Source organism: Poecilia reticulata, chromosome 12 (genome assembly GCF_904066995.2).
Source record: "Poecilia reticulata chromosome 12, P_reticulata-male-v2, whole genome shotgun sequence".
NCBI lineage: Eukaryota > Metazoa > Chordata > Actinopteri > Cyprinodontiformes > Poeciliidae > Poecilia > Poecilia reticulata.
In genome coordinates this window covers 10,157,017-10,181,921 of record NC_088841.1, presented here as the reverse complement: position 1 = coordinate 10,181,921, position 24,905 = coordinate 10,157,017, and the positions used below count along the sequence as shown (strand labels likewise).

Here is a 24,905-nt window from a genome sequence, read left to right as displayed (position 1 = left end):
TTGCTCGACTGCCTTCCCTTCTAACTTATTTAATAATAATAATAATAATAATAATAATAATAATAATACATTTTATATGTAGGCGCCTTTCTGGACACCCAAGGTCACCTTGACATAAAAGCAAGCAAATTATAAAATACATAAACAAAAAAAACGCAAACAAGATTTATAAGACAGTACAAAGATAATTAAAGGTTGTATGCTAGTTCAAACAAATGGGTTTTGAGTTTGGAGTTAAAATATTGCAAAGACTCGATGTTACAGAGATCAGGTGGGAGTGAGTACCAGAGTTTGGGAGCAGAGCGGCTGAATGCTCTGCTTCCCATAGTGACAAGACGAGCAGGGGGAACGGTGAGAGGATCTGAGAGAACGGGTGGGTGTGGCAATGTGAAGGAGGTCTGAGAGATATGAAGGTGTGAGGTTGTGAACTACTTCAAAAGTTAGAAGAAGTATTTTATAGTTGATGCGATATGTGATTGGAAGCCAATGGAGCTGTTGTAAAATAGGTGTGATGTGATGAATTAAAGGGGTCTGTGTAATGATTCGAGCAGCTGAATTTTGAACCAATTGTAATTTATGCAGAGTTTTCTGTGGCAAACCAAAAAGTAGAGAAATACAATAGTTTAAACGAGATGTGACCAAACTGTGGACCAGAACAGCAGTGGAGTGCGGAGTGAGAGAAGGACGGAGACGGCAAATATTTCGGAGATGAAAATAAGCTGATGATATTATTGACATGGGAGGCAAAAGAAAGGGTGCTATTGAGGATGACACCCAGTCTCTTAACCTGAGGGGAGGGGAAAATGGAGGAGTTATCAACTGAAATGGAGAAATTACTTACTTAGTACCAATTAATTAGTACCAATTAAGAGAAGTTCAGTTTTACTGGAATTTAATTTGAGGGAGTTAAGAGTAAACCATTGTTTTATTTCAAGAAGACAATCAGTGAGGGAGGAATATGGAAGCATGGAACTAGGTTTGATTGAAACATAGAGTTGGATGTCATCCGCGTAGCAGTGAAACTGGATGTTGTGTTTGCGAAAAATATTACCAAGGGGTAGAAGGTAAATGATAAACAACAAGCGTCCCAGGACAGAGCCCTGGGGAACACCTGAGGAGAAGGGAACTGGGCGAGAGGAAAATGATTTTAACTGAACAAACTGAGAGCGGCCTGAGAGATATGAACGAAACCAGTTGAGAGGTGTATTTACAATGCCAAGAGAGGATAATCTGTCAATAAGGATGTAATTAATTTAATTTACTCGGTATTGAGAGACATTATTGCACCATATAACACCAGCCACAATTTTATGCTTTTAAGATTGTCTTAAAATAATAAAGTAACTCAAATAAAGCAAAGTTACTGAAAATAAATGTTCCACTCACTCCTGCATTAATCACTTTTCATTTATTTATTTTTTTGTTTCTTACCTTATTTAAAACTTTACTTTCAAGCTTAAATAGGGATATTTTTTTCTGTACAATCCATTTATCCTATAGAGAGTTTGTACAGCTTTTACAATTAAAGAGAGTGAGAAACTATCATGGTGACAGATTTTGTCATTTAAAGCTCACTGCGATCAATGTTTTTCCACAGTGGGGGGAAGCCATGTATTTGGAAAAGCTGCTGCATGTAAACACTCAACCCTAAGATTTAGTTAGGAGATGTTCCATGAATCAGCAGTGCTAACCACCACATGACTCTTAAACTTCACTCTTAAAATACTCAAGACATGATGGTCTGTGGAAATATAGCTGTATCAGCATTAGATTAAGTGCAGAATTTGCACCAGTTACAACATTCACATGGATTCTCAATAAATGGCTTTAAAAACCCATCAACTGTGTTTTTCACTGGGCCAGAAAAAACATTCAACTAGAACTTGATGATGTCCCGCTGTACCTGTAAAACATTTAATCTCTTCACAACCCTCCAACGTTTAAATAATAAAGTTTTATAAGTCACAGCTTTTCTAATAAAAGGCCAAGTGCCATTCGTCTTACTCCATTTATAATTTGAATCAATATTCTGAAATCTTTTCCAGGGCCTATATTTTAATTTTGACATCTGCAACATATTGCTTGTCAAATTAATAAGAATCCAGTAAGGGAATATTATTCAAATAATGTGACCTACACATTGCCTAATAGGTCAAGTTTGATCGATAAAATTTTAAGAAAGGTTCACCTTTTGGAGCTACTGTTTAAACATGTCAGTAAATTAGTATGCATACTGTTAGATACACTCTTCTAAATGAGGACTTTACCATAGGGTGCAGAGTTACATGCTTCTTAATACCATCCTACAGTCTGTTTTGTAGGCCAAACTGTTCGATTTTGGTCTCATTTGATCAGTGTCATTTATTTGCTTCAGTAGTTTGTGGTGAATGGTGAATCTTTAACGATCTTTTGGCTTTAATCAGCTACTCTTTCTACATGTCACTGAATTAGTATGCATAATGTAAGACGGACTCCTCGAAATCAAGATCTCTATTGGGATCAGGGTGCACAGTTACATGCTCCTTGGGTTTCATGAAAGTGGAAACCCTGTGTGGTCAGCTGTTATTGTTGTAGAGCCTTCTGCCGTGGCGGGTCCAATCATCACTTGCAGCTAATAAACAGATGAGCAACGAAGCTTTTGCAGCAGCTGTCATGCAGGTACAAACCATGCTTTTTGAACTCATAAATGTAAAAATTTTTAAAGATTCATATACTGCATTTAGAATAATTCCTTTTTTTTTTACACTTGCAGTGCTGTTTGTGTAAGATGCGTACCCATCAGTGGTGTTTCCTCCTGTTCAACATCTTGCTGTTCCATGCACTGCTGTTCGGGGCAGATTTTGTCGAGGAGTACCTCCTGCAGCCGTCCCCCGTGGTTTACACTGATGGCATGGTTGCAGATGTGAGGGAGAGAGCAAGAAAACTGGACTTGAGCACCGCAAGGCAGAATGTATCCAGGGATTATATCATTTCTAATCCCGATGCCTGCAGAAAACCCGACCTCTTCCTCCTCGCTCTGGTCTTCAGCTCCCCGGCCAACATCACCCAAAGAAATGCAGTGAGGAGAACGTGGGCAAACCAAGCACAAATTCAAGAATCTCCCATTAAGGTACTCTTCTTCACAGCATCGACTGAATCTTCTACCACCCAACAGGATCTCATCAAAGAGTCTGAACTTCATGGTGATTTGATCCAAAGCCGTGTCGTAGATGTGTCGCCCCTCTATGGAGCAAAGGAGAACACACTGCTGGCTCTTCGTTGGGTAATCACTTTCTGTCCTCGCGCACGTTTGGTTCTGTTGACTGAGGACTCTGTGTTCATAAACCTACCTGCCATTGGGAGCTACCTGCGGGGGCTTCACAGGAATTCAGAAGACCTATATCTAGGCAGAGTGATCCAGAAACAGTCCCCTGATAGGAACCCCAACAGCCCACGCTACCTGTCCCGCATTCTCTACCCTGACAAGTATCTACCAGAATACTGTGAAGGAACTGCTTACATTTTGTCACAGGATGTGGCCCGTAAAGTCTACGTTGCATCGTCGTCGGTCCTTGCCCCCATTCCGGCTGACGTTTTTGTAGGTTTCTGTGCTCAGAAAGCGGGCGTCACACCAACTCACAGTGCCAGGTTCTCAGGAGAGAGACATATCCATTACAATGCTTGCTGCTACCGACATCTGTTCAGCTCGGCAGGAATGGGGAGTCAGGAGCTGGAACGAGTGTGGCAAGACCTTGAACAGAAAGGTGGAAAATGTTCCCTGCTTAAGACGTACTCTGGCCTTGTGGCCTGCAAAGTCCGCACATATTTGGATAAAATGTTGTTACAAAACTCAAAAGAGCAGACTTGATTGTATAAATTAAAATGGCATAACACTTTGTTCAGAGTATTTCTGTTAGTTTGCTTTTGTGCACTCTCAGGTGTTACAACAAAAATCTAAATAAGCTGAAGTGTAAGACTTGACATCTGAAAAGATTAGCCTCTGAGTATTCAATGGATGGATTAGATGGAAACCGATTATTTTTAAATCTTTTTTCTTGATTGCTTCGTGTTTTGTGAGAACCTGGTTTGGCCCAGTGAATTTCATACTTTTTCTGTTTTTCACCTACTACTAATTGTTAGGTTGATTTAACTGAAACCTCCACCAAACAAATGTAAAGTTTTAAGCATAATGTGTCTAGAAGCTGATGGTTCTATTTGTGGTATGTTTGATCATTCAAATACAGTAGATGTCTATAAAATTAAAGAAAAAAAATCCCAACAACATTCTGCTCATAGACACTCTGGTTTCTTTTCTCTTTGAAGCACATTTATTGTAAAACATAGTATATCCAATCTGGAAAGTATCTAGCTATACGTAATGGATTTCTAAATCCCAGCAACAAGCTTTATTTTATAAACATGATATGTGACATAGCAGGATGAAGCTGTGCTCAATTGTAAAGTGGAAAGAAAATTATGTATGGTTTTTATTTTCTTAATAAAAATCTGAAAAGTTAGTTGGAAAAAAATTGTTCAGCATTTACATCTATAAATCTTTGCAAGTGTGTCTTTACCACTTGTATGTCTAGACTCTAGAGACTAAAACTGTTGCCTATTCATCAATGCAATTTAATTTAAGCTCAGTCAGTGGGACAGTTGAACAGAGATGGCAAAGTCTCTCTGCAGACTCCCAACCGGATTAAGCTCTCGACGTTCATTAGGCTAAGACATAACTACCTTCATTTACTCATCCTTTGACTATCAATAAGAGTCATTATGACAAAAAATGTAAGGTTAGCTACCAGTTACCTTTGTACAGACCAACATGCGGTAGTTGCTGTTGATCACAGCTTCATTCAACTGGACATGAGGTCTGCTGCAGGCCTTGATCCATGTCTTGCATTCTTCCAGACTCCTTTTGGATTTTAGAAATGTAATAAATAATATATTCCACCCAAACAAAATAGAGCTCTCATGACTCAGATGGTCAAGAGAGTTTGTTTTTTTTACAAAAGAGAGACAGTCAAAGATCCATCCCTTTACTCCATTGAAGTTCTGGACGTAATTAGCTCCATCCATTCCCACTGAAGCTGTCACCATAGTTCATGGTGGAGATGTGGTGCTCAGGGTGATGTACAGCATTTCCCCCCTAAGAAAGCATGCTACTTTCAGGCTAAAATGTTCAATTTTGATCTCATCCAAGTTATAGATGAACTTCTTCCACATGCTTGTTGGACTCCAGTCAGGACTTCTGGCTATCTGCTCAGATGCCAGATTTATGGAGTACTGGTTGTCCTATTGGCAGATTCTCCTTCGTGAGGTACAAATCCCTGCAGGTTCTCCAGAGTTACATTAACGTTGTGGCTGCTTCTCTGATAACTGCTCTCTATGCCATGCATGTCAGTTTGAATGAAGGTCTTGACAATTTTACATTGCAAACTTATTTTCTAATGTTAAAATAAGGTTAAAATATAAACTTATTTTTACATTTTGATGATGCATTCGGCACTGCTCTGTAAGATGTTCACAACGTGGGGTAGTTTTCCTAAGCTTAATTTTATTTTAAACTTCTTCATAACTTTATCCCCTCCAGTTAAAAGCAGTATTGCCACAGCATGATGCTGCCTCCACCATGCTGGTTGTTCTGTAGCATTCTCTGAGTTCTTCACAGAACACTTGTATTCATATCTAGAATAAAATACAAACAGGTGGGCTGTCTTTAAAGGTAGTTGGTTATATTGTTTTGCTCATAGTGTGAAATAAGGAAATATGTAGAAAATAATGTATATTTCATTCTGCTTACAAATATGTGCTCTGTGTTGATCTGTCATCTTACAATTGTGTGCTACTCTGTGTTGATCTAAACTTCATATAAAATGCTCTGAAGTTATATTGTTGTAAAATGTGATAAACTTCAAGGTGTATAAGAACCTTTACAAGGCATCGTGCAGTTTGTCAGCTTTGGTAGTTTCCCTCTACCTCTGCCAGAGGACACAGGATTTTTGTGTTAATGAGGACATCTGGTGGTTAGTTTGAGTCATAGCCAAATAACGCTGGAGTTCTGACATAAAAACGGACAGGACAGTTTTTACAATCTGAGCGGGAGTTTTATTTGATCTGAAATAACATTAGGGTCAGCCTAGACTGTCTTTCTTTTTTAAAGACAGCCTGAACTACACTTTCACCATCAGTCAGTTTATAACCAGCTAAACATGTAAATCAAGAAGAACAAATTTATGTCCCGTTAATGTTGTTTTTAAACTTCATTTTAAATTCCACCACGGAAACGTTTGGCTCCTGTCCTGGTACCATGAACTACCCAAACAAAAAGCTTGGCTGTAGTGCAACCGTCTCCCTGCCAGCAGTTCACACTGCAACACTCCATTCCACTTTGGCACAATTCCACTGTGTCTGCTAAGCTTTCTGTCTCAAAGCCAAAACACTTCAAAGAATAACACCTCAGCATGTCAAAAGTAGCTCTGGCAGATGATTAGTCATGTCAACGGTTGGATTCGGATGCCATCACAGTGAAATTAAATTGCTCCAGATGTAATTCACCTCAGCAGGTTACTATCCAAGCACTTCTTTTTCTTTTTATGCAGTACATAAAAATTACCTTTATTTATTTACTCATTGATTGATTGATTGATTGATTGATTGATTGATTGATTGATTGATTGATTGATTGATTGATTGATTGATTGATTGATTGATTGATTGATCGATCGATCGATCGATCGATCGATCGATTGATTGATGTTTTCAGTTCAAAATTACTTCCAAAGGTAAAATATAATGTTATATTTCCATGGTTTTTTCAGACCAAAGTTGAGCTGACAAAAAAATTCTAAAGACAAACTACATTTGATAGTATTTCTCATTTAAGACACACACAAATAAGAATATCAACAAACTTTATGAGCCATATTGCTGCAAGCAGACATTTGTATATTGTGCATTTCCAGCACAATATACTGTGCTGGAAATGCACAGTATATTGTGCTGGAAGTTTGTATTTATTTACCATGAAGTGGTAAATAAATACAAACAAACTAATTTTACCATTACTACCACTACTACAACTACTGAAATGTTCCACACTACTACAATGTCCTTTACACGTATTTGTAACAGTAAGTAAAAACCCCCAAAGTGAATAAAATTTTTAATTGCAGTGATGTAATCTTGCTCTCTTTTTTTTAGGTGAATTTGCATTAACAAATTTTATGTTAAAAAATAATCTTCTGACACAAAATAGTCCATTAATTAGTAGCCCTAAAGATCGGCTCTGCCCCATGCAGAAGTAGAGCAAAACAAACTTGTACAATCGCAGCTGGGCAGTGGAACTCAATGTGCTACCAGACATTTTTGGAGCAATTTTTGCCTTATAAGCCAAAACTAAGGCAAAGGCAACAGGCAAGGAAATTCTTTAACGAGTCCTACATCAGGTCTGGAAGGATATTTGCGGAAAGCAACAGAGAAATCACAAAATCTCATTGGATGCCATCACAGTGAAATTGAATTGAGTGTGAACGCTGTGTCGGACGCATTTGGCATGTATTTAATGGGTGAGTAATGACTTAAATAATAGGCTTGTGAAAATCTGCCTTCAGGAATATTCTTAAAAATAAGCATTAGCATAAAAAGCTGCTTAAATGTAAATAACACAGTTACTGCAGCGCATGTTTTCGTGCTGCCATGGAGCAGTTGGTCATTATGGTATTCAAGACATTGCCACATGTGAGTTGTTCTATAGTCAAAGTCAGCAATACCAACTACTAGCTCCGGACATTGTTGAGGTTTGGTAGAATTTTCCAAGAGAAAGTGGAAACAGGGAAAGGGAAATGGGAAAAAAAAAAAACTAACCACCTCTTCAAACCATATGCAGACCTGATTGTAGACATGAACACACAGCTACACACATTCACTCATGAGAGAGCCTGCAGAGATTGTTCATGTGAGGTTGAAGGAAATGGCACACTGCATGTGGGTGGTGTGCTCTAATGAATAGCTCTCCTCAGAGAGAACACTCTCTGAAGGGAGGGACTCATCAAACCAGAAAAGACTGTTTTATTTAGAGTGTTTACACTGAAGAAAGACGTCTGAGACTCCATAGCATGGCCAACTATTTGAGGGGATGGTCAGAGGGAATTAATGCAAGAGCTGAAGAAAGAAATATTTGTCAACTTTATACATGCGTGCCGTTCAAGAGAACATACAGTGTGCAGTTTTATTTTCTGCGCACAAACCTGATTGTGAGATTCATGTCGGGAGTTGAGGGTCAGTGTTCGTGTGGCCCTCTAGCCCACGATCATTTACGCAGAAGCTGTAACCTCAGGGATAAACCCTCGTTTTGACGACATCTGTGGTTTCTGGTGCTTTCCCTTTTTACAAACTCCAGGATCCATGCTTTGAGGTTTTGGTAGCTTTCCCATGCCAGGAGCTGGTGCTTTTCTGTGCAGCTGCTTTTGACTTATTGAGTTTTAATTATGGATTCTATAGGTTTTGACTTGCTTTCTCCACAAAAACCACTCCATCTGGAGAAAATTGTATGCATTAATCATAAAAGACTACTCGGTACTTCTGCACATAACAGCTCAACAAGTGAACATGAACACAGCTGAAAACGTTTGCATTGTATAACAATGCATTGCTGCGAACTGTCTTGCTTCTCACTTTGTCACATAAAATGTAATGCATCTCATTAATTTCTGTGCATTGTGTCCCATTAAAATTAAAGGGTGTGGCCACTTTGAAAAGGTGTATTGGGAACCACAACTTCCAAAATGTAATGGTTTTTCATTTTCAATCAACAAAATGTTTTGACAAATGCTTTTAGGAATTTTAAAGATGTCTTTTTTTTTTTGCCAAATGTGATATTTGGCTTTGAATTTTGGTCTGTGTTTTTATTTATTTATTTATTTATTTTTATCCTGGACCTCTTTCAGGGATGGCATTTTCTCCAATCCCTTTCTTGCCATCGGATTGTGAACAGTGACGTTATTGTGGACTAGTGAGGCCTGCAGTTCTCTACGGATGAGTCACTGATGTGTTTTTGGAGTATCTTTTGGCCGGCCACTTGTAGTAAGGTTTACCACTGTTCTACGTTTTCTTCTTTTGTTGGCTCTCACTCTTTTCCGCTGGAGTCCCAAAGCCTCTGCAGTGACTTTGTAGCTGTTTCCAGTGCGACAAATGTCAGTGACTCTGTTTCTTTTCTCTTCTTGAATCTCTTTAGATCAGGGTTGGTGTCTGATTCCTTTTAGAATACTTCATACATAGAAATGTAACATCAAGTATCCTTTACATAGAAATCATTCTGTGTAAATGATTTCTTGATTTGATGGGTCTGGTAAATAGGTCTGGCTTATGTTTAACTATTGAAAGCAATGTTTTGATAGCTCTTTTTCTTTACTGATTTATAATTAGTATAAGTAGAAAACTTCATCTTTGTCACATATCAAACAATCTGTGATCCAAAGCATTTTTGTGTATGAAAAGTGAAAAAACAGAAACTATTCTCAGTACCGCATAAGACGTTCCATTTCGTGATTGAAGTATATCAGTTCGAAGGAAACACATGGCTGGTTTACTGGCTATAATTGGGAAGGCCTGTCAAAGCACTGAGGCACTGGAGGATTTATCAAAGAGCTCCTCACTCACGTCTGTCAGAGGCAGCACTGGGTGGAGACTCTGTCTGTAATGGAGCATATCAGATCACATATTATTACAGGCCTTTTTGAATTTGTTGATGGTTTCTGGATTGCAGTGCAGAATCAGTCTCCCCAACTTTGCTTCAACTACAAAGTACTTTTACCTAATGTCAACATCATTATATCAGCAGCACAGACTGGCACTCCATGCCCTTAATATGTATTTATGGTTAAGTAAAAGAGCCCAAGGCTGTGGGCTTTTTTATATTGCTGCATTGGGAATCATGTGTAGGGTGTGGCATGAAAAGTCTTTGTTGTGAATCGGTTGGAGGATTTGTGCTTTTTTTTTTCCTTTTTCTTTTAAGATATATTTTTTCTAACTGTATAAACTAATTTTTTATTATCATTGCATTGTAGAAAAAAAAATCTATGTTTGCGATAATTTAATGGCAATAAATTAATCTAGGTTTGGGCAGCAACAGGTGAAATTTTGAATACTCAGTACATAAAATTGAACAAGTTACTTAGATTGACAAATAACCATCCTGTCTTTGCTGCACCTGGATGCTGCTTTCACAAGAATCAAAATTCCTTTCATTGTCATTGTGCAAGAAAGAAAGCACAACAAAATTTAAAAGACTGAGGTCTTGCAATGGTTGAAAAAAAATGTAAACTGAGAATTTCAGCTGTGTTTTTCTCCTTTTTTTCTCTCTCTAATATATTGATTCCTACTAAACCTTCATCTTAGTGTTTGGGGTTCTGATTGTGTTATATAAGAAAGTATTTCAGATTAGTCAGCAATGGTCCTTTTTTTTCACTGTACTGGGTTTGTATGACATCCTCCCAGCTTCCTCCTTGTAGCTTGTTGACCACAGTAAAGGAGCTGAGGTCTAGTGGTCAAGCTGGACAGGAAATAATGACGGTGTTTTAAAGAGAGACCTGATTTCTAACTATAGTTATTTCAAACAGTGGCTTTCCAAGAAATGCAACTCAACTCATTATAGCATCTGCCTGAAAAGCTCATAGCAACTGACTATGAATTATGAGATTGTAAGCATTTGTGTATTTCGTGTATCTAAGTAAACCACACTGTTGTGGTTGAAGTTTAGGAATCCAGCACAACAATCACCACAGATTTAAAACCTTTTTTTCTGCTCAGAGCTAAATATGTCCATTTTATTTCCCTCAGGAGATCCTGTTCATCTTGTTACAAGTTACAAATCACTGTGTCAGGCTCAGTCTCAGATTTTTAAAAAGACGTTATCACCTTAAATCACTGGTCTGCTGGTAGCATTTTATTCACTTTGCTTATATAGTTCTGTTCACAACAAATGTTTTCTGTGGGCCCCTTTTTTGAGAAAACTTATTTTCTGTCCAAGTGGAAAGTTACCACCACGTTTAAAAATACATATTTTCCTCCAGCTTGCTTTGGTACATTTCCAGCCATGTTCTGGTCTGGTGTCAGCCATGTTGTTTCTGCTCTGAAGTTATTTGAGTCTGGTTAACCAAATTTGAAACGTCAAATAATTAATAGTTTTTGGAGAGCATTTGTAACTGAAGTTATAATCTTTATAAGCTGTATGAAGCCCGATGTAAGAAACAGAAAGATTCTAGCCACTGTTTTTCCACTGTGCTGCAGCTAACATTTTATCTCCCTTCTAAACACATGCTACAGCAATCAAACTTTATTTAAAATACATTTTCATACAATCATTTGCAAAACAGTGATTTTTAGAAATGAAGAACAGTTTCACCATCCAGGGTTATTTAGGTTTTGGCTTTCTTCTGTTTGCATTTTGACCACTTTCAATTTGTTTCTTTAGTTCCCTTTAAGTTTGCCTGTTCAATTGTCTGAATGTATTATTGTTTCAAAGGTTTTCTCCACATATTTTAATTTCTTTAAGCTTAATTTCTTACTTTATTCTTGTGTTCTGTTCTTTGTGATTTTGGTTTTTAAAGTGAGAGAAAAAATAATTTCAACGCAACCCTACTCCCCAAAACACAGAATACATCTATTATGAATTTAACAAAAGTTTAAGTAAAATAAAAACCTAATATTTTAACTATTAGATATCTGTAAATCAGTTGTGTTGGATGTAGATTTTTTATTACAAAGTAAATGTGCAAGGGTTGCAGGGTGTATGGCAAAACTCAAACAAACCATAGCGTAACAAAACTAAAACTAAAATTACTCCTGAGTAGAGCAACATCAGACCCAGGTAGTCCAATTCAGCAAATATTATCGCAAGTAAAGACAGAATTTGTCTCTATTATTTAGCATGAGGAAACATAACTGTGCAGATAAGTGAGAAAACACAGTAGGAAACATTTATTTATTATATGTAGAATAGTGAAATTCTTAAATAAATTCGTAAGCAGACAATAGTCAGGACCATAACTAGTAAGGATCAATTACAAACAATAAAAACCTAAATAGTAAAGACTATTATGAACCTTCCATTATTATTCAGAACTTAGACAGCAATAATAAAATAGTTGCTCTGGTGGAAGGGGTGATATGTTTTCCATTTTCCTCAGTATTTTGTATGTTGAACAAAACCTTTTACTTTGGTTTTATCGAACCACTGACCCTTGTTAGACATACGAGCTGTGTCCCTCAAACTGCTTATGGCAAACTGGTGCTTCTTATTGCTTTCTTATGATAATGGTTATATTCCATTAACAAAATGCCAGATCCATAGATTACACAATTGTCTCCCACCTGATAGGTGGTGCAGCTGTTAGCCACCTTGTTAATACTTTCCTCTGCTGGCCTGTTGGCTTCGATCAAGAGATCCCAAAGTCTATTGTCAACGGTCAGGATCCTCCGTGGTTTAATTCTCTCCCTGGTGTTAGTAACCACCTCCTCGGCAGTGCAATGTTCTGCAGAGGTCTGGTAATAAGTCGTCATTTGAGCCAGATGTGTTGAACCAGGTGGAGTATTAAATGTTGTTTTGCTGTATTCACACAGGTAACCGCACAGACAATTGGTAACGCTGCAGATGCCCATTTTCGTCCAATCCACAGGTTAGAAATCTCTCTGATGTTAGAAAGTCAACAGAATGTGACTCTCCCATGTGACCGTGTGTAAACCTATCTCCCATTGGGAAAGGGGAGTTTCTTTCTCTTTCTCTCTTGCTCTTTTTCGCTCTCTATATAATTTATGCTGTCATTCCTGTAAAATAATGACAAATCTTGCAGGCACGTTCTTTGTGGCACAGAGATATTTTATGAAACAGTCAACAAAAAAGTCAAGAACTGGGATTAGCACTCTGATGTTGGGATTCAGAGGTAATAATCAAGCTCTCTGCTTGGGGCCAAAATTAACAGTGTAGAGTTGTGGCCAGCTAATTTGAGATTAGCCGACTACAAAAACTATTTGGTCTAGAAGCAGCATCTTTTCTATTTCTGATGTTGCACCAGGGAGAGAATTAAAACATGCAGCATATCGGCTCTAACCCTGGTTATGATGATTTGGAGTTGGGCCACTCTCTTTCCGTTGTCAGTGCAGTTTTGCACTTCTCTTCGACTCAGTCTTTCAGCTGTCTAGTGTGTTCCTATGACACACACATGAACTCTAATTCAGTTGATTTTATTTATTTACTTTATATTAGCTTTTTAAGATAATGCAAAGCTGGAGTACAGAGACCTCCATCTTCTTAGATGGAAAGTTTCTGCTTTAATGCACTGCAGTGTACAAAGTTTTTTTTTTTATAAAACTCTGTAGGACTCCAGATTAACTCTTACCCCCAAAGTATTATTAAAGCGATCTAATGATTATTCTTCAACTACCTTGTAAATGTAACAGTTGGTGGGAGGCGGGCTATCTGATGGTAAAGACAACACTGCATACTTCTCTATTACCACTAAACTCAAATCAGAGGCCCCATTGTGCTCCTTCAGAAAGTGATCTTAATCTGAACTGAATGGGGTTTTGTTTTACAGCGACTTTCTACCGGTCGTACACAAGACGCAGTGCAGTAAGCAGCTTTTGGTGCGAAGGAGAGATTTTATTGCAGCATTTGTAGGTTCAGCTCCTCAGCAGGTTGAGTTTTAAGATGCAGCCTGCTTCTGCAATGTATCCCGGTGAATTTTATGGTACTTTTTAGTTGTTTTATGCTTGAAGCCTAAATGAAATCTGTGTTGAGAAATCTGTAATCTTAACAGAGGTGGAGAAAGTACTCAAAAAATTTACTTAAGTAAAAGTACAAATACACAGACAAAAATGTACTTAAGTAAAAGTCAAAGTACCACATTAACATTTTACTTAAGTAAAAGTAAAAAAGTCCTGGCTTTTAAAAATACTTAAGTATTAAAAGTAAAAGTACTTGCTGAATGCATTGCCTAATCACTAATATCATTAAGTGTACCAATCGTATTTAATTTTAGTACATCAGAAATGTGCCATTTTAATGAACAATGCCACAGATAAAGCATGTTTTTATTGTGTTTACTCTGTAACATAGTTTAGACTTAGATATGTGATTCTATGCATCATAATTTCAGGGATGGAAACATCTCGTCTCCTGTCCTAACATAACATGAACTTCACTTTTTTTGCCACACATTTATTTTGAAAGAAATCCAACTGGCAGAGGAGGACATGGAACCAAGGAGCCTCGTAGCAGAGTTGTAGTCTAGACCACCGAACCCAAGACCAAATCAAAACCAGCACCCCGTGCTACATGACAATAAAATTAAGTGCACCTATCAAAATTGCTTCTCAAATTGATCTGAAAGATTCACTTTCCCATAAAAACAACTAGATATTACATACTTAGACCTGAAATAAATTTAACCAGTGACAATTCAAACTCTTCTTCATTCTGTTTTGCGTTCATCTCTGTGCCACAATACACAGAGGTCTCCTGCCATCCCTAAAAAAATAACACCCTGGGCGGTTGCCCATATTGCCAATGTCAGAAATAATAATTGTCTGCACTATTAAACATAGCAATTAACAACGCTCAACTATGAACACTGTCCAAGGCCCAATAAGCAAGAAGTAACCAAGCAGGAGGAGCACCGTGACTGTTCTCATCCTCCCTCCTGCTACAATGTCTGCCACCATGACAGGTGACGAAAACAAAGAGCAATGTGCATGCTCTGCGTTCCTACGTTCTTGTTTTATTTATTCGCCAATTAAATATGAAATAAAATAGCTACTGCAGTGTACGCAGAGCATTACAAGAACAAAGAATGGCTCTCAGTGAGGCTTCAGCACTATAGGACGTGGTCAAGATCCGTCCAGAAGAATCGGATTGTCCATGAATGTCATATTACTATATTGCACTTTCGTCACAGCGTTGTCCCATATATGCAACACCTCAGTCAACACCTCCACACAGTAATTCAGTGCATGAGTGACAACTTTTTTTTATCGCAGATGCAACATGTGTCTCTGTACAGCTAGCTTTGCTAGCATCACGTCCACGGAGCTTACCTTTCTTTAAGCTTTCCTTCCAAGTGACGTTAAAAATTGGACGAAGTCCCCAACGTCTGTGAAAGCGAAGCGCTGCTGATTTTACATGTCGCCATATCTTATGATTTATGCAGCGCTATTATATTGCTGACGCTCAGAGGAAACCACTGCGCATGTCTGGAGCTCCGCGTGCGAGTAAAGGTGGAACCGATGGGTGACAACAGACACTAAGTCACGTTATTGCTCGGATTTTACGGCGCCACCTTAAGTCCCTGAACTTCACATTTTAACCGGGAAAAAAAAACACAACGCGACTTGGATGTAACGAGTAACGCGACAGTTTGTAGAAATGTAGTGAAGTAGAAAGTACAGATACTTACTGTAAAATGTAGTGGAGTAAAAGTAGAAAGTACCCATTATTAAATCTACTTAAGTAAAGTACAGATACACGAAAATTGTACTTAAGTACCACCACTGAATCTTAATTTCATATTTTAGGAACCTTCTTCTGTTATAGTCAATGCCTCTATTGTTTCCTAATGGGAGGAATAACTATTCTGGAAAGGTACCTGTGGAATAAACAATACGATTTCTTCCTCTGTATAAAACGATCTTGTTGGATCAACTTGACGTTTCTGATATTGCTCGTATGCAACCCAAACCATTAATTCTGCTTTTTTATTTTCTAATGTCTTGTCTGCCTGTTCTCCTACAGATAAGTTGAGCCTAATGGATCAGTGGAGAACCCCAAGTGAGGAATCAGAAGAGGAACAAAGAAAGAACAGAGAGAAGTAATACATAATCTTACATGGAAAGTAATTCATAATAATAATATATTTTTTGACAGATTATAACTTCTACTAGCCTTACCTGCCCAAAGATTCTTTTTGATAAAGTATGTAAAGAACTCAATAATCTAGATTTCATCCTCCTCCCAAGGATGGGGTGGAAAACTCAACTCAGACATCTTCATTGACGGAAAGATAATGTGATAATGGGTACACTTTACCAGCTTATGAGAATGAACCACCCAGTTGGTCCCAACAAGATAATAACTTGTCTTAAAAGCAGTGGTGGGAAGTAACGAAGTACAAGTACTTTGTTACTGTACTTAAGTAGAGTTTTCGTGTATCTGTACTTTACTTAAGTAGATTTAATAATGGGGACTTTCTACTTTTACTCCACTACATTTTACAGTAAGTATCTGTACTTTCTACTTCACTACATTTCTACAAAACTGTCGCGTTACTCGTTACATCCAAGTCGCGTTGCTCTTTTTTTCCTGCCAGTAATCACTGCCAGTTCAGACTTGTAGGAATAATGCATCTAGTGCCCACACATTAAGTTTTTTTTTCACAGCGCATGCTCAATGCGTGCTATTTTTACCCTTAGCAACAGTTGCCATGCTGCTTATAATGACGTCATCAGCATGACTTCAAATGATGTCTGTGTCATGAGGCCCTTCTGAGGATGACTTTATGATGTCATAGAGTCCATGACATCACCAACTGATCAGTTAATTCTCTGATCAGTTACCACAAATCGGTTAACAAGTCAGTCAACTCGAGATTCATTTGGACGTTTTAGCTCAGCACAATAAAGATGAACGACGAAAGCCCAGAGAGAGAAATGGATGTGAAACCTAAGGTTTCTTTTTGGACGAAAGTGAAAAAGACATTGTCCAGCAAAGTTCATCCTGGTCAAAGAAGCCCAGATTACAAAAAGAGAAACTTTCTCAGTGAACTTCTGTGGGAAGTGATAGAAAAGGCTGCAGATGGACCAACTCTGCATCTTGTCCGACAAGTCTTTGAGGAACAACATAGCAAAATTTTGAAATTGCTTTTGAGAAAAACTGGAGATATAAATGTGAACGTACTCTCGGAGATTTCAGAAGAACTTGGTGAAAGGATTTTCCAGAGTCTTGCGAGAGATGCATTCCACTTTGCCAGTGGACTGCATTTAATCGCTCTACTGGATTACCCAGAAGGACACCAAGTCATCGTGGAAAAATTCAAAAAGCATCTGGAGAATCCTGTTCCTAAAGAGAAAATGTTCACGTCTACCAAAAGAAAGATCCGAAAGACTTTTTTTCCAACTGAAGACTTGTACGCAGATGAAAACTGCCTGAGTGAAGATTATACTCAGGCAACCATGGACCCTGAACAATTTTTGAGGGACGCAAACAGGATGGGATTCAGACGTGGAACAGAAGATGAAAGGAGAATTATGGTTCAAAATATTCTATGGAGATTGATTTATAAGTCCAGTTACAGATCTAGCTATGGGCATTACAAAAGGAAGCACACCGAACCGGTCCAGAGAAAGCTTGCTCCAAAAATATGGAAAGAAGTCAAGGACATAGATTTTCTTTTATGACAAAATGGAAAAAAAGCCTGCCGAGACATCCTGCAACTTCTGTGGGCAATGAAGACGCAGTTAGAGAACTGCTCTTCAAAATGATTAAAGCAACAACCCAATTGATTCACAAGGTTGTGGAATGCTTAAAAAAAAAAATAAAAGAACCCTTGCACGACCGAGAAAAATCAATCTCAAAGACACCTTTCTCCAAAAGGCATGGGACCTCATCAAAAAGGCTGCGGGTTGTGGAGACAATCCAGATGAAGAAGAGAGGCAAGAGCCCACCAAGAATGGATCAAATGTTGTGTTTAGTCCACACTTAGCTGGGCCTCTAAATTTGGTCAACTCAGAGGTTGGTACTGACTTGGAGGAGTCAGGGCCGAACTCAGAGTCAGGGCCCGCCTCAGAGTCAGATCCCGTCACCGAGTCAGGACAGACGTCTGAGACGGGACCCGTCTCAGAGTCAGGACCCATCCCCGAGTCAGGACCCGTCCCCATCTCCGAGTTAGGATCTGTCTCAGAGTCTGGACCCGCCTCAGCGTCTGGACCCGCCTCAGCGTCAGGACCTGCCTCAGAGTCAGGACCCGCCCCAGAGTCAGGACCCGCCCCAGAGTCTGGACCCGCCCCAGAGTCTGGACCCGCCTCAGAGTCTGGACCCGCCTCAGCGTCTGGACCCGCCTCAGAGTCTGGACCCGCCTCAGAGTCGTGGCCTGTCACCGAGTCAGGACAGAACTCTGAGACGGGACCGACCACTGAGACAGGACCGACCTCTGAGACGGGACCGACCTCTGAGACAGGACCTGCCTCTGAGATGGGACCTGCCTCTGAGATGGGACCCGTCTCCGAGTCAGGACCCGTCCCTGGACCCGTCTCCGAGTCAGGATCCGCCTCAGAGTCAGGACCCGCCTCAGCGTCAGGACAGACCTCTGAGACGGGACAGACCTCTGAGACGGGACCTGCCTCTGAGACGGGACCGACCTCTGAGACGGGACCGACCTCTGAGATGGGACCTGCCTCTGAGACGGGACCTGCCTCTGAGACGGGACCTGCCTCAGAGTCGGGACCCGTCCCCAAGTCAGGACCCGCCTCAGAGACGGGACCTGCCTCAGAGTCGGGACCTGCCACAGAGTTATGACCTGTTTCTGAGTCAGGACCTGTCTCCGACTCACGACAGACCTCTGAGTCCTCATGCCTAATCTCACCAACCTAGTGACACCTTGTCAGAAGTATCAAAACTGTTCCTCAGAAGAACTTCGCATCTTACCAGAGCGGATGATTATGGCCTTAAAGATTGCTTACAAGTTTTCAACCTGAGAATACCGGAAACCATTAGTCATCTGTTGTTACAGTGAGAGAAAGACGGGTAGATTAACCCGAAGAATCAGAATTGGAGGCCGAGGGAACGATGGCCCACTGGGAGGCTAGAAGGGGTTCGAAGAAGGAGAGAAGGTGGGGGGCTGACGTATCGTTAGAGAGGAGGGGGAAGCGAAGGATTGAACGAAGGAGAGACATTGTGGGGGGGCTAGTGTACGATGAGAGGTACACTAGCCCCCCCTCAATGTAGAGGTAGATGTGAGTGGTCAAAGAGGGTGGTGCCGGTCTAGCGTACCGTTGAGTGCTGGGGGGGCGGATGGACGGCGAATTGCAAGAAGGGGGAGGAGGTTTGGCTGCAGAAGGAGGGGGCGAAGGAGAGACATTGGGTAGCTAGTGTACCATGAGAGGTGCACTAGCCCCCCTTCAATGTACAGGTAGATGTGAGGGGTCGTAGAAGGTGGGGCCAGTCTATCATACCATTGAGTGCTGGGGGGGCGGCCGGACGGAGAATTGCAAGAAGGGGGAGGAGGTTTGGCTGCAGAAGGAGGGGGCGAAGGAGAGACATTGGGGGGCTAGTGTACCATGAGAGGTGCACTAGCCCCCCTTCAATGTAGAGGTAGATGTGAGGGGTCAAAGAGGGTGGGGCCGGTCAAGCGTACCGTTGAGTGCTGGGTGGGGGGGCGGCCGGACAGCAAATTGCAAGAAGGGGGAGGAGGTCTGGCTGTAGAAGGAGGGGGCGAAGGAGAGAATTAATCCCCCTGATCCACCTATAAATGCTATTTTATTTATATAATTAGGGCTATTGTAAACAAATATTTTAGTAATCGTGTAATCTATCGATTATTCTTACGATTAATCGAGTAATCATATAAAGAAAATGGACAAAATAAAGTTTTGGTTAATCTGGCATAACAGCAGTGTTACTATTGGATATCAATATCAGTCCAATTTTTCATTTTTGAGCTTCCCTAGCAGTTACTTTTTTGTTGTTTAGAAAACTAACCTGTAATAATAACAACTCGTTTTCTAAGTTAATCTGAGAAAAAGTCATACAAAAATCTAAAATTAATTTCAATTTAATAAAAAGAGGCAGGCTCACAAATACGCTTATTAAAAAAATCTATGATTCAGCTTTTAGTTTATGTAGTCAGTCAGTAGATGAACTATCACGTTGCCCCATACATGTCAAGCTTTGAGTTTGAGAATATGGGAAATGTCACCTGAAGTGGTGGTGGGCCATAATTTAACAGTTTGTTCATGTTAAATTATTGGGGAAAAAACTGTTAAATTATGGAAAAATTCTGCTGAAATTCCATAAAAAACAAGAAAGTGTACTGGCAGAAATTACCAGGATATTTCCCTATTTTTTCATGGAAAACTTTGAAATAAAATACTGTTAAATTACGGGAAACTTCTGATGGAAATTCTGTAAAAAAAACACTGAAAATATCATGGCAGAGAATTAACAGGACATTTTCTGTATTTTTTTTTTTTTTTCAGAATTTCCATCAAAATATTTTCCTTATTTTAACAGGGTTTTTTTTATGTCAAATTTACCAATATTTTGTTAACCCAAAACTGAAATTCTCTCTTTTTACTCTGTTTTGTGATGCATTCACAAACTTTTTAAAAAACCTTGGACATTTCCAAATACCATTGAAGTCTGTATTCTATACCATATGTTAATTATAGTGTAAAATATATTACAGTTAATGTATTTAATATATTATTAACATAATTTTGAAACAAAATTAAATTCTAAGTCCACAGGAAATGTAGTTGTAGAACACAAAACACTTAGTTTGAAAGTATCTCATGCAAAGTGATGTAAAAATGAAACCATTCTACAATCAATTTGCAGACTTTATTTTGCAATTTAAGACCATAAATTGACGTCATCTAGTCTTTATAACTAACCTTTACTATTATATATTAAGAGCTAAACATATTCTTGAGCTTGCTAATGTTTATCTTCTGTACATCACAACTAATTTATTGCATTTTACTATACAAATTTTCAATGTATAAATTAAATGTAAAGCAATCTCGACTCTAGTCTTTGAAGTCAAATAAACAGTTTTATTAAGTTATTACTATAAGATGGAACATAAAAAAATTGCTTTTGAACATGAAAATCATAGTTGTAAACAGGATCAACATACTTCAAAATAAATGCCGAAAGTCTACCATTATTTTTATGAAATACAGGTATAAATATTTTGTTAAAATCAAATGCTACATAAACCCAGCCGGTAACACTTTACTGAAGGCGGGTGAATAAGACTGACATGACACCGTCATAAACATCTGTCATGGACATGAATAAGTCTTCATAAATATTTATGACTGTTGTCATAAAGCGTCATTCAGTAAATCATGACACTTTTAATACAAAGTTGACATTATTGAAAATGTCTTTGTTTTGACAACTTGACATTAATCTAGACAAAATGATTAATGATTGATTAATAGTATTCAGCAGGTTGTTTTCCAATGTATTAAAATTAAATATGATCGGGACACTTAATGATATTAGCGATTAGGTAATCCATTCAGCAAGCACTTTTACTTTTAATATTTAAGTATTTTTAAAAGCCAGTACTTTTTTACTTTTACTTAAGTACAAATGCTAATGTGGTAGTTTTACTTTTACTTGAGTACATTTTTGTCTGTGTATTTGTACTTTTACTTAAGTACATTTTTTGAGTACTTTCTCCACCACTGCTTAAAAGGATCCTTTTAATCCCATAAAAGTTCATTTCCCTGAAAATTTTCTGCAAACTGTTTGGAAAATGCACCAATGCTTTATGTTCATAAGGTTCCTTCAAACCCAAAAGGCCAAGAGTCTTAACGAGCCAACGCTGAAAGCCAGTAGGATGCTACTGAACTCCATAAAGAGCTCAGTGGCATCCTCATGTTAGGTCAGTGAAAAAGAAACCTTTGCAATGTTACAGGTAAAGTTCTCACATCCAAAGCATGACATTCATTACACCTGTGAAGTGTGTAAAACAAACATCTGCCAATCCTGAAGCTGTTGTCTTTCCAGACTTCTTGACTCTTCATTGCCATTCAAATTTTCATGCATGTACCACAAATATGTATACATTTAAAGCCGGGCTATCCTTCAGTTCTAGACCTTTTCTACAGCATTGTTCCCTTAGTCCCATAGTCCATCATTGCCACAATAACATCCAATAAAAACATAGAATAAAAGAGGGCAAAAAGTGGCACATCTGTTGTCTGTTCAGACCGCTCTCATCCATGCATCTTTTCCAGAACATTCATTCATTGAAGAGCTTTGTGTATGGCTCATTCCTCTTGTTCCCCTCTCCTATTTTGTCTCTGACTTAAGACTGTCTATTTTTTTTCTTTCTGTGCGTCTTTTGTCGCAGCACTGCACTTTCCTTTCATGTGCTACATGTTTGCAATATGTGTCGTACAGTACATAATTCTTCGAACACACCCAGAGCCACTCCTTGAAATCCTGCGGCAGCCTCAATGTTGTCTTTTAACTAGTGGGAGGGGCACCATGTTGTATGAAGACGTTACAAGCTATGCTTGCTTTACTGCATGTCATGGAGTTTCTTTGCAACAGTAACTTGATGTATGAGCAGAACATACAAATTTTTTCTCCTATCCAATGCTTTTGTTCTAGCAAAATTGTTGAGGGTTTTTTTTTTAAATACACTATTTATTGCTGTTGTTTAAAAGTGTAGGTCTTTATTTGATCGCTATCATGTTCAGAAAAAAGAAAATTAAAAACAGATTGGTTAAATCCTAAATAGCAGACATGGCTCATAACTGATGACGGTTGTGACATCTCTGCAAAATCATAATTATTAATTAATGATCACAGAATGCAGACCTTGCAAAATATCGTAGTTAGAGCAGACTGCATTAAAGGAATTCTACATCAACAATTATTGACAAAATATGGACGCCACAAACAAAGTAACAGTGAGATACACTGATCACGTTGACATTTTTGCTCATCTGTAAGCAAAAATGTCCATTTATCTGTAGCTCAATGAGAAAAAAAGTACATTTTAGGTGTTAGCTGAGTGTGGTGTGTGAGAAGGTGTCATTTGTGCAATAAAAGCAATTATGAAGATTTCTCACCACGAAGTATTTCACAACCAACTCTCATTGTTATCATAATGAAGTAACCGTGATTGGCATTGACAGCAACTCAGTGACTTAGCGAGAGGCCACGTGAAATCATAGAGCACGGTCAGCACATGTTGAGGTGCATACCATGCGCTGTGCACCAAACTTTATGTGGCCTTCAAATTAACTTAACCACAGTGTGAAGAGAGCATGGGTTTCCACGGACAGCCATCTGTACGTAAGCCTCACTTTACCCGGTGCATTGCAAAGCTCGGATACAGTGGTGTAAGCTGTAAGGTACTCTGCCACCGGACTGCAGAGCTGTGGACATGCTCTGCGGAGCGATGAATCATCTCTCTCTTTCTGCCAGTGACAAGTCTGTGTTGGCATTTGCCTAGCTGAACTGTGTCGAGTGCGGAGTAGCTGCAGAGTGGATTATGGTGTACTTAAGTCTTGGAAGGGTGATTTTGATGTAGAAAAACTTGACTGATCTGCACAGAGCCTGGACCAGAACCAGAGAGAACACTGTTGGGAGAAATTAGAGTCAAGAAGACAAACCAGACAGTTTTGTCTAACATAGTCAAAAATGAACGTCTAGAACAATAGAAAGAGATTCCTAAAAGACTCACGTGTACAACTATTTGGAAAACCTTTCCAAAAGCGTCCAAACAATTATAGCTGCAAAGGGGGAGTCAGCATCATATTAATGTTAAAATATTCAAGTTTAATTTTCTGTTGAAGCAATATTTCTGGCAATATGGCGTATCTTCTTATAATGCGGGATGGTGCTAAATCAAAGAACTTGGTTCTAGAATGATTGTAGCATGTTTTTTTAATATTGTAGAAAATATGACAGCTTGCAGACCAACACTAATCGTGAAGGAAGGAGCCTCGCAAAGCAAAGGAGCTTTCCATGTTTGTGCGTTGGAACATAAACAGATGACAGGCCAGGCCGGGCTTCAGGTAAAGGAAGGAGTTAAAAGGCTCACCTTTCAGATCTAGTTAAATGAAGCCCTTTGATGGATGATTTCTGTGAAATGAGTCACAGTGATGCCTTAGTGAGCGCCCTTCATGAAGCAAGGCACCGGCTCTGCACAGGAGGCAAACACGAGAAATTCTCAAGTCAATCTGCCTCCTTCTTCTCCTCATACCCTGTTTGGATTTCTGCAGGAAGTTCAGCAAGCCAACATAGGTGTGACTGCTATGATATTAATGAGTTTTGTTGAAGGACTCCTTTCAAAATAGAAAGAAGGTTGGAAAAAACAGAGCTTCCCTGTGATTTCATTTGAACTGGCATCCTGTGTGTTCTTGTTAAAAAAAAAAGAAAAAGGAAGGAAAGAATTAAAATTGTATCAGTTTCACGTTTGTCTTTTACTCCAGTTGCAGGAGGCGGCAGAGTTGCAAGACTGTGCTGGCACCATTTTTTTTCTTTTTCAATTCAAAGCTGAAATAACATTTTCTTTCATAGTCAGAAGCATAAACCACACGTATAAAAGAAAAGTACTCAGAACACTAGATATAGGAAATAGACAGAGACAAATGGAAGTACCCAGAGACATTTTTACAGTCTCCAAGTTTAGACAATCCTGTCATTAAGGTTTGGTTTACTGAGACAAGTGTGGTGGTTTAAAGCCAGCAGGCTTCGTATGAGACGAGACGGCATAAGACTGAATCCTTGTTGGGAAATGACAGTGGCCTCAGCCTGGTCGCTGGCACCAAAAATACACAGCTGGAGATGGCTAAGGACCGGGTCTGGAAACATATATATAAAGTTAATTATTGTATATGCTCAAAGAAAAATATAGTTGGCTGGAGCTAGCTACTAATTTTCTTTCTCTCTCTTGACTATTAGATTTTAAGTAACAAGCCCTCTCCTTGTAAAGTCAGATTATGGGATTGGATTTGTTTAGTCAGTCCTTGTTGCAGATATGCTGCCAACTTTTCCTTCTTCTGCCTTGCGTCTCTTTTACAATACATAATACGCCATGAAAATACACTAATATAATCTGAAAGACTGCAACGTTTTAAACTGTTCCTAATATTGAGTAAGTCATTAGCCACTAAAGAGTCCAGTT

General features: G+C 39.0%; 1 protein-coding gene across 1 annotated transcript; it reads left to right on the top strand.

Annotated features, from left to right (window-relative positions):
• Positions 1 to 37: 37 nt before the first annotated feature.
• b3galt9 (beta-1,3-galactosyltransferase 9) lies at positions 38 to 6,689 on the top strand. Its single transcript, XM_008423688.3, has 2 exons — positions 38 to 2,658; positions 2,753 to 6,689. The coding sequence occupies exons 1-2, from the start codon at positions 2,623 to 2,625 to the stop codon at positions 3,845 to 3,847; spliced, it is 1,131 nt and encodes a 376-aa protein (XP_008421910.1). The 5' UTR covers positions 38 to 2,622; the 3' UTR covers positions 3,848 to 6,689.
• The last annotated feature ends 18,216 nt before the right edge of the window (positions 6,690 to 24,905 follow it).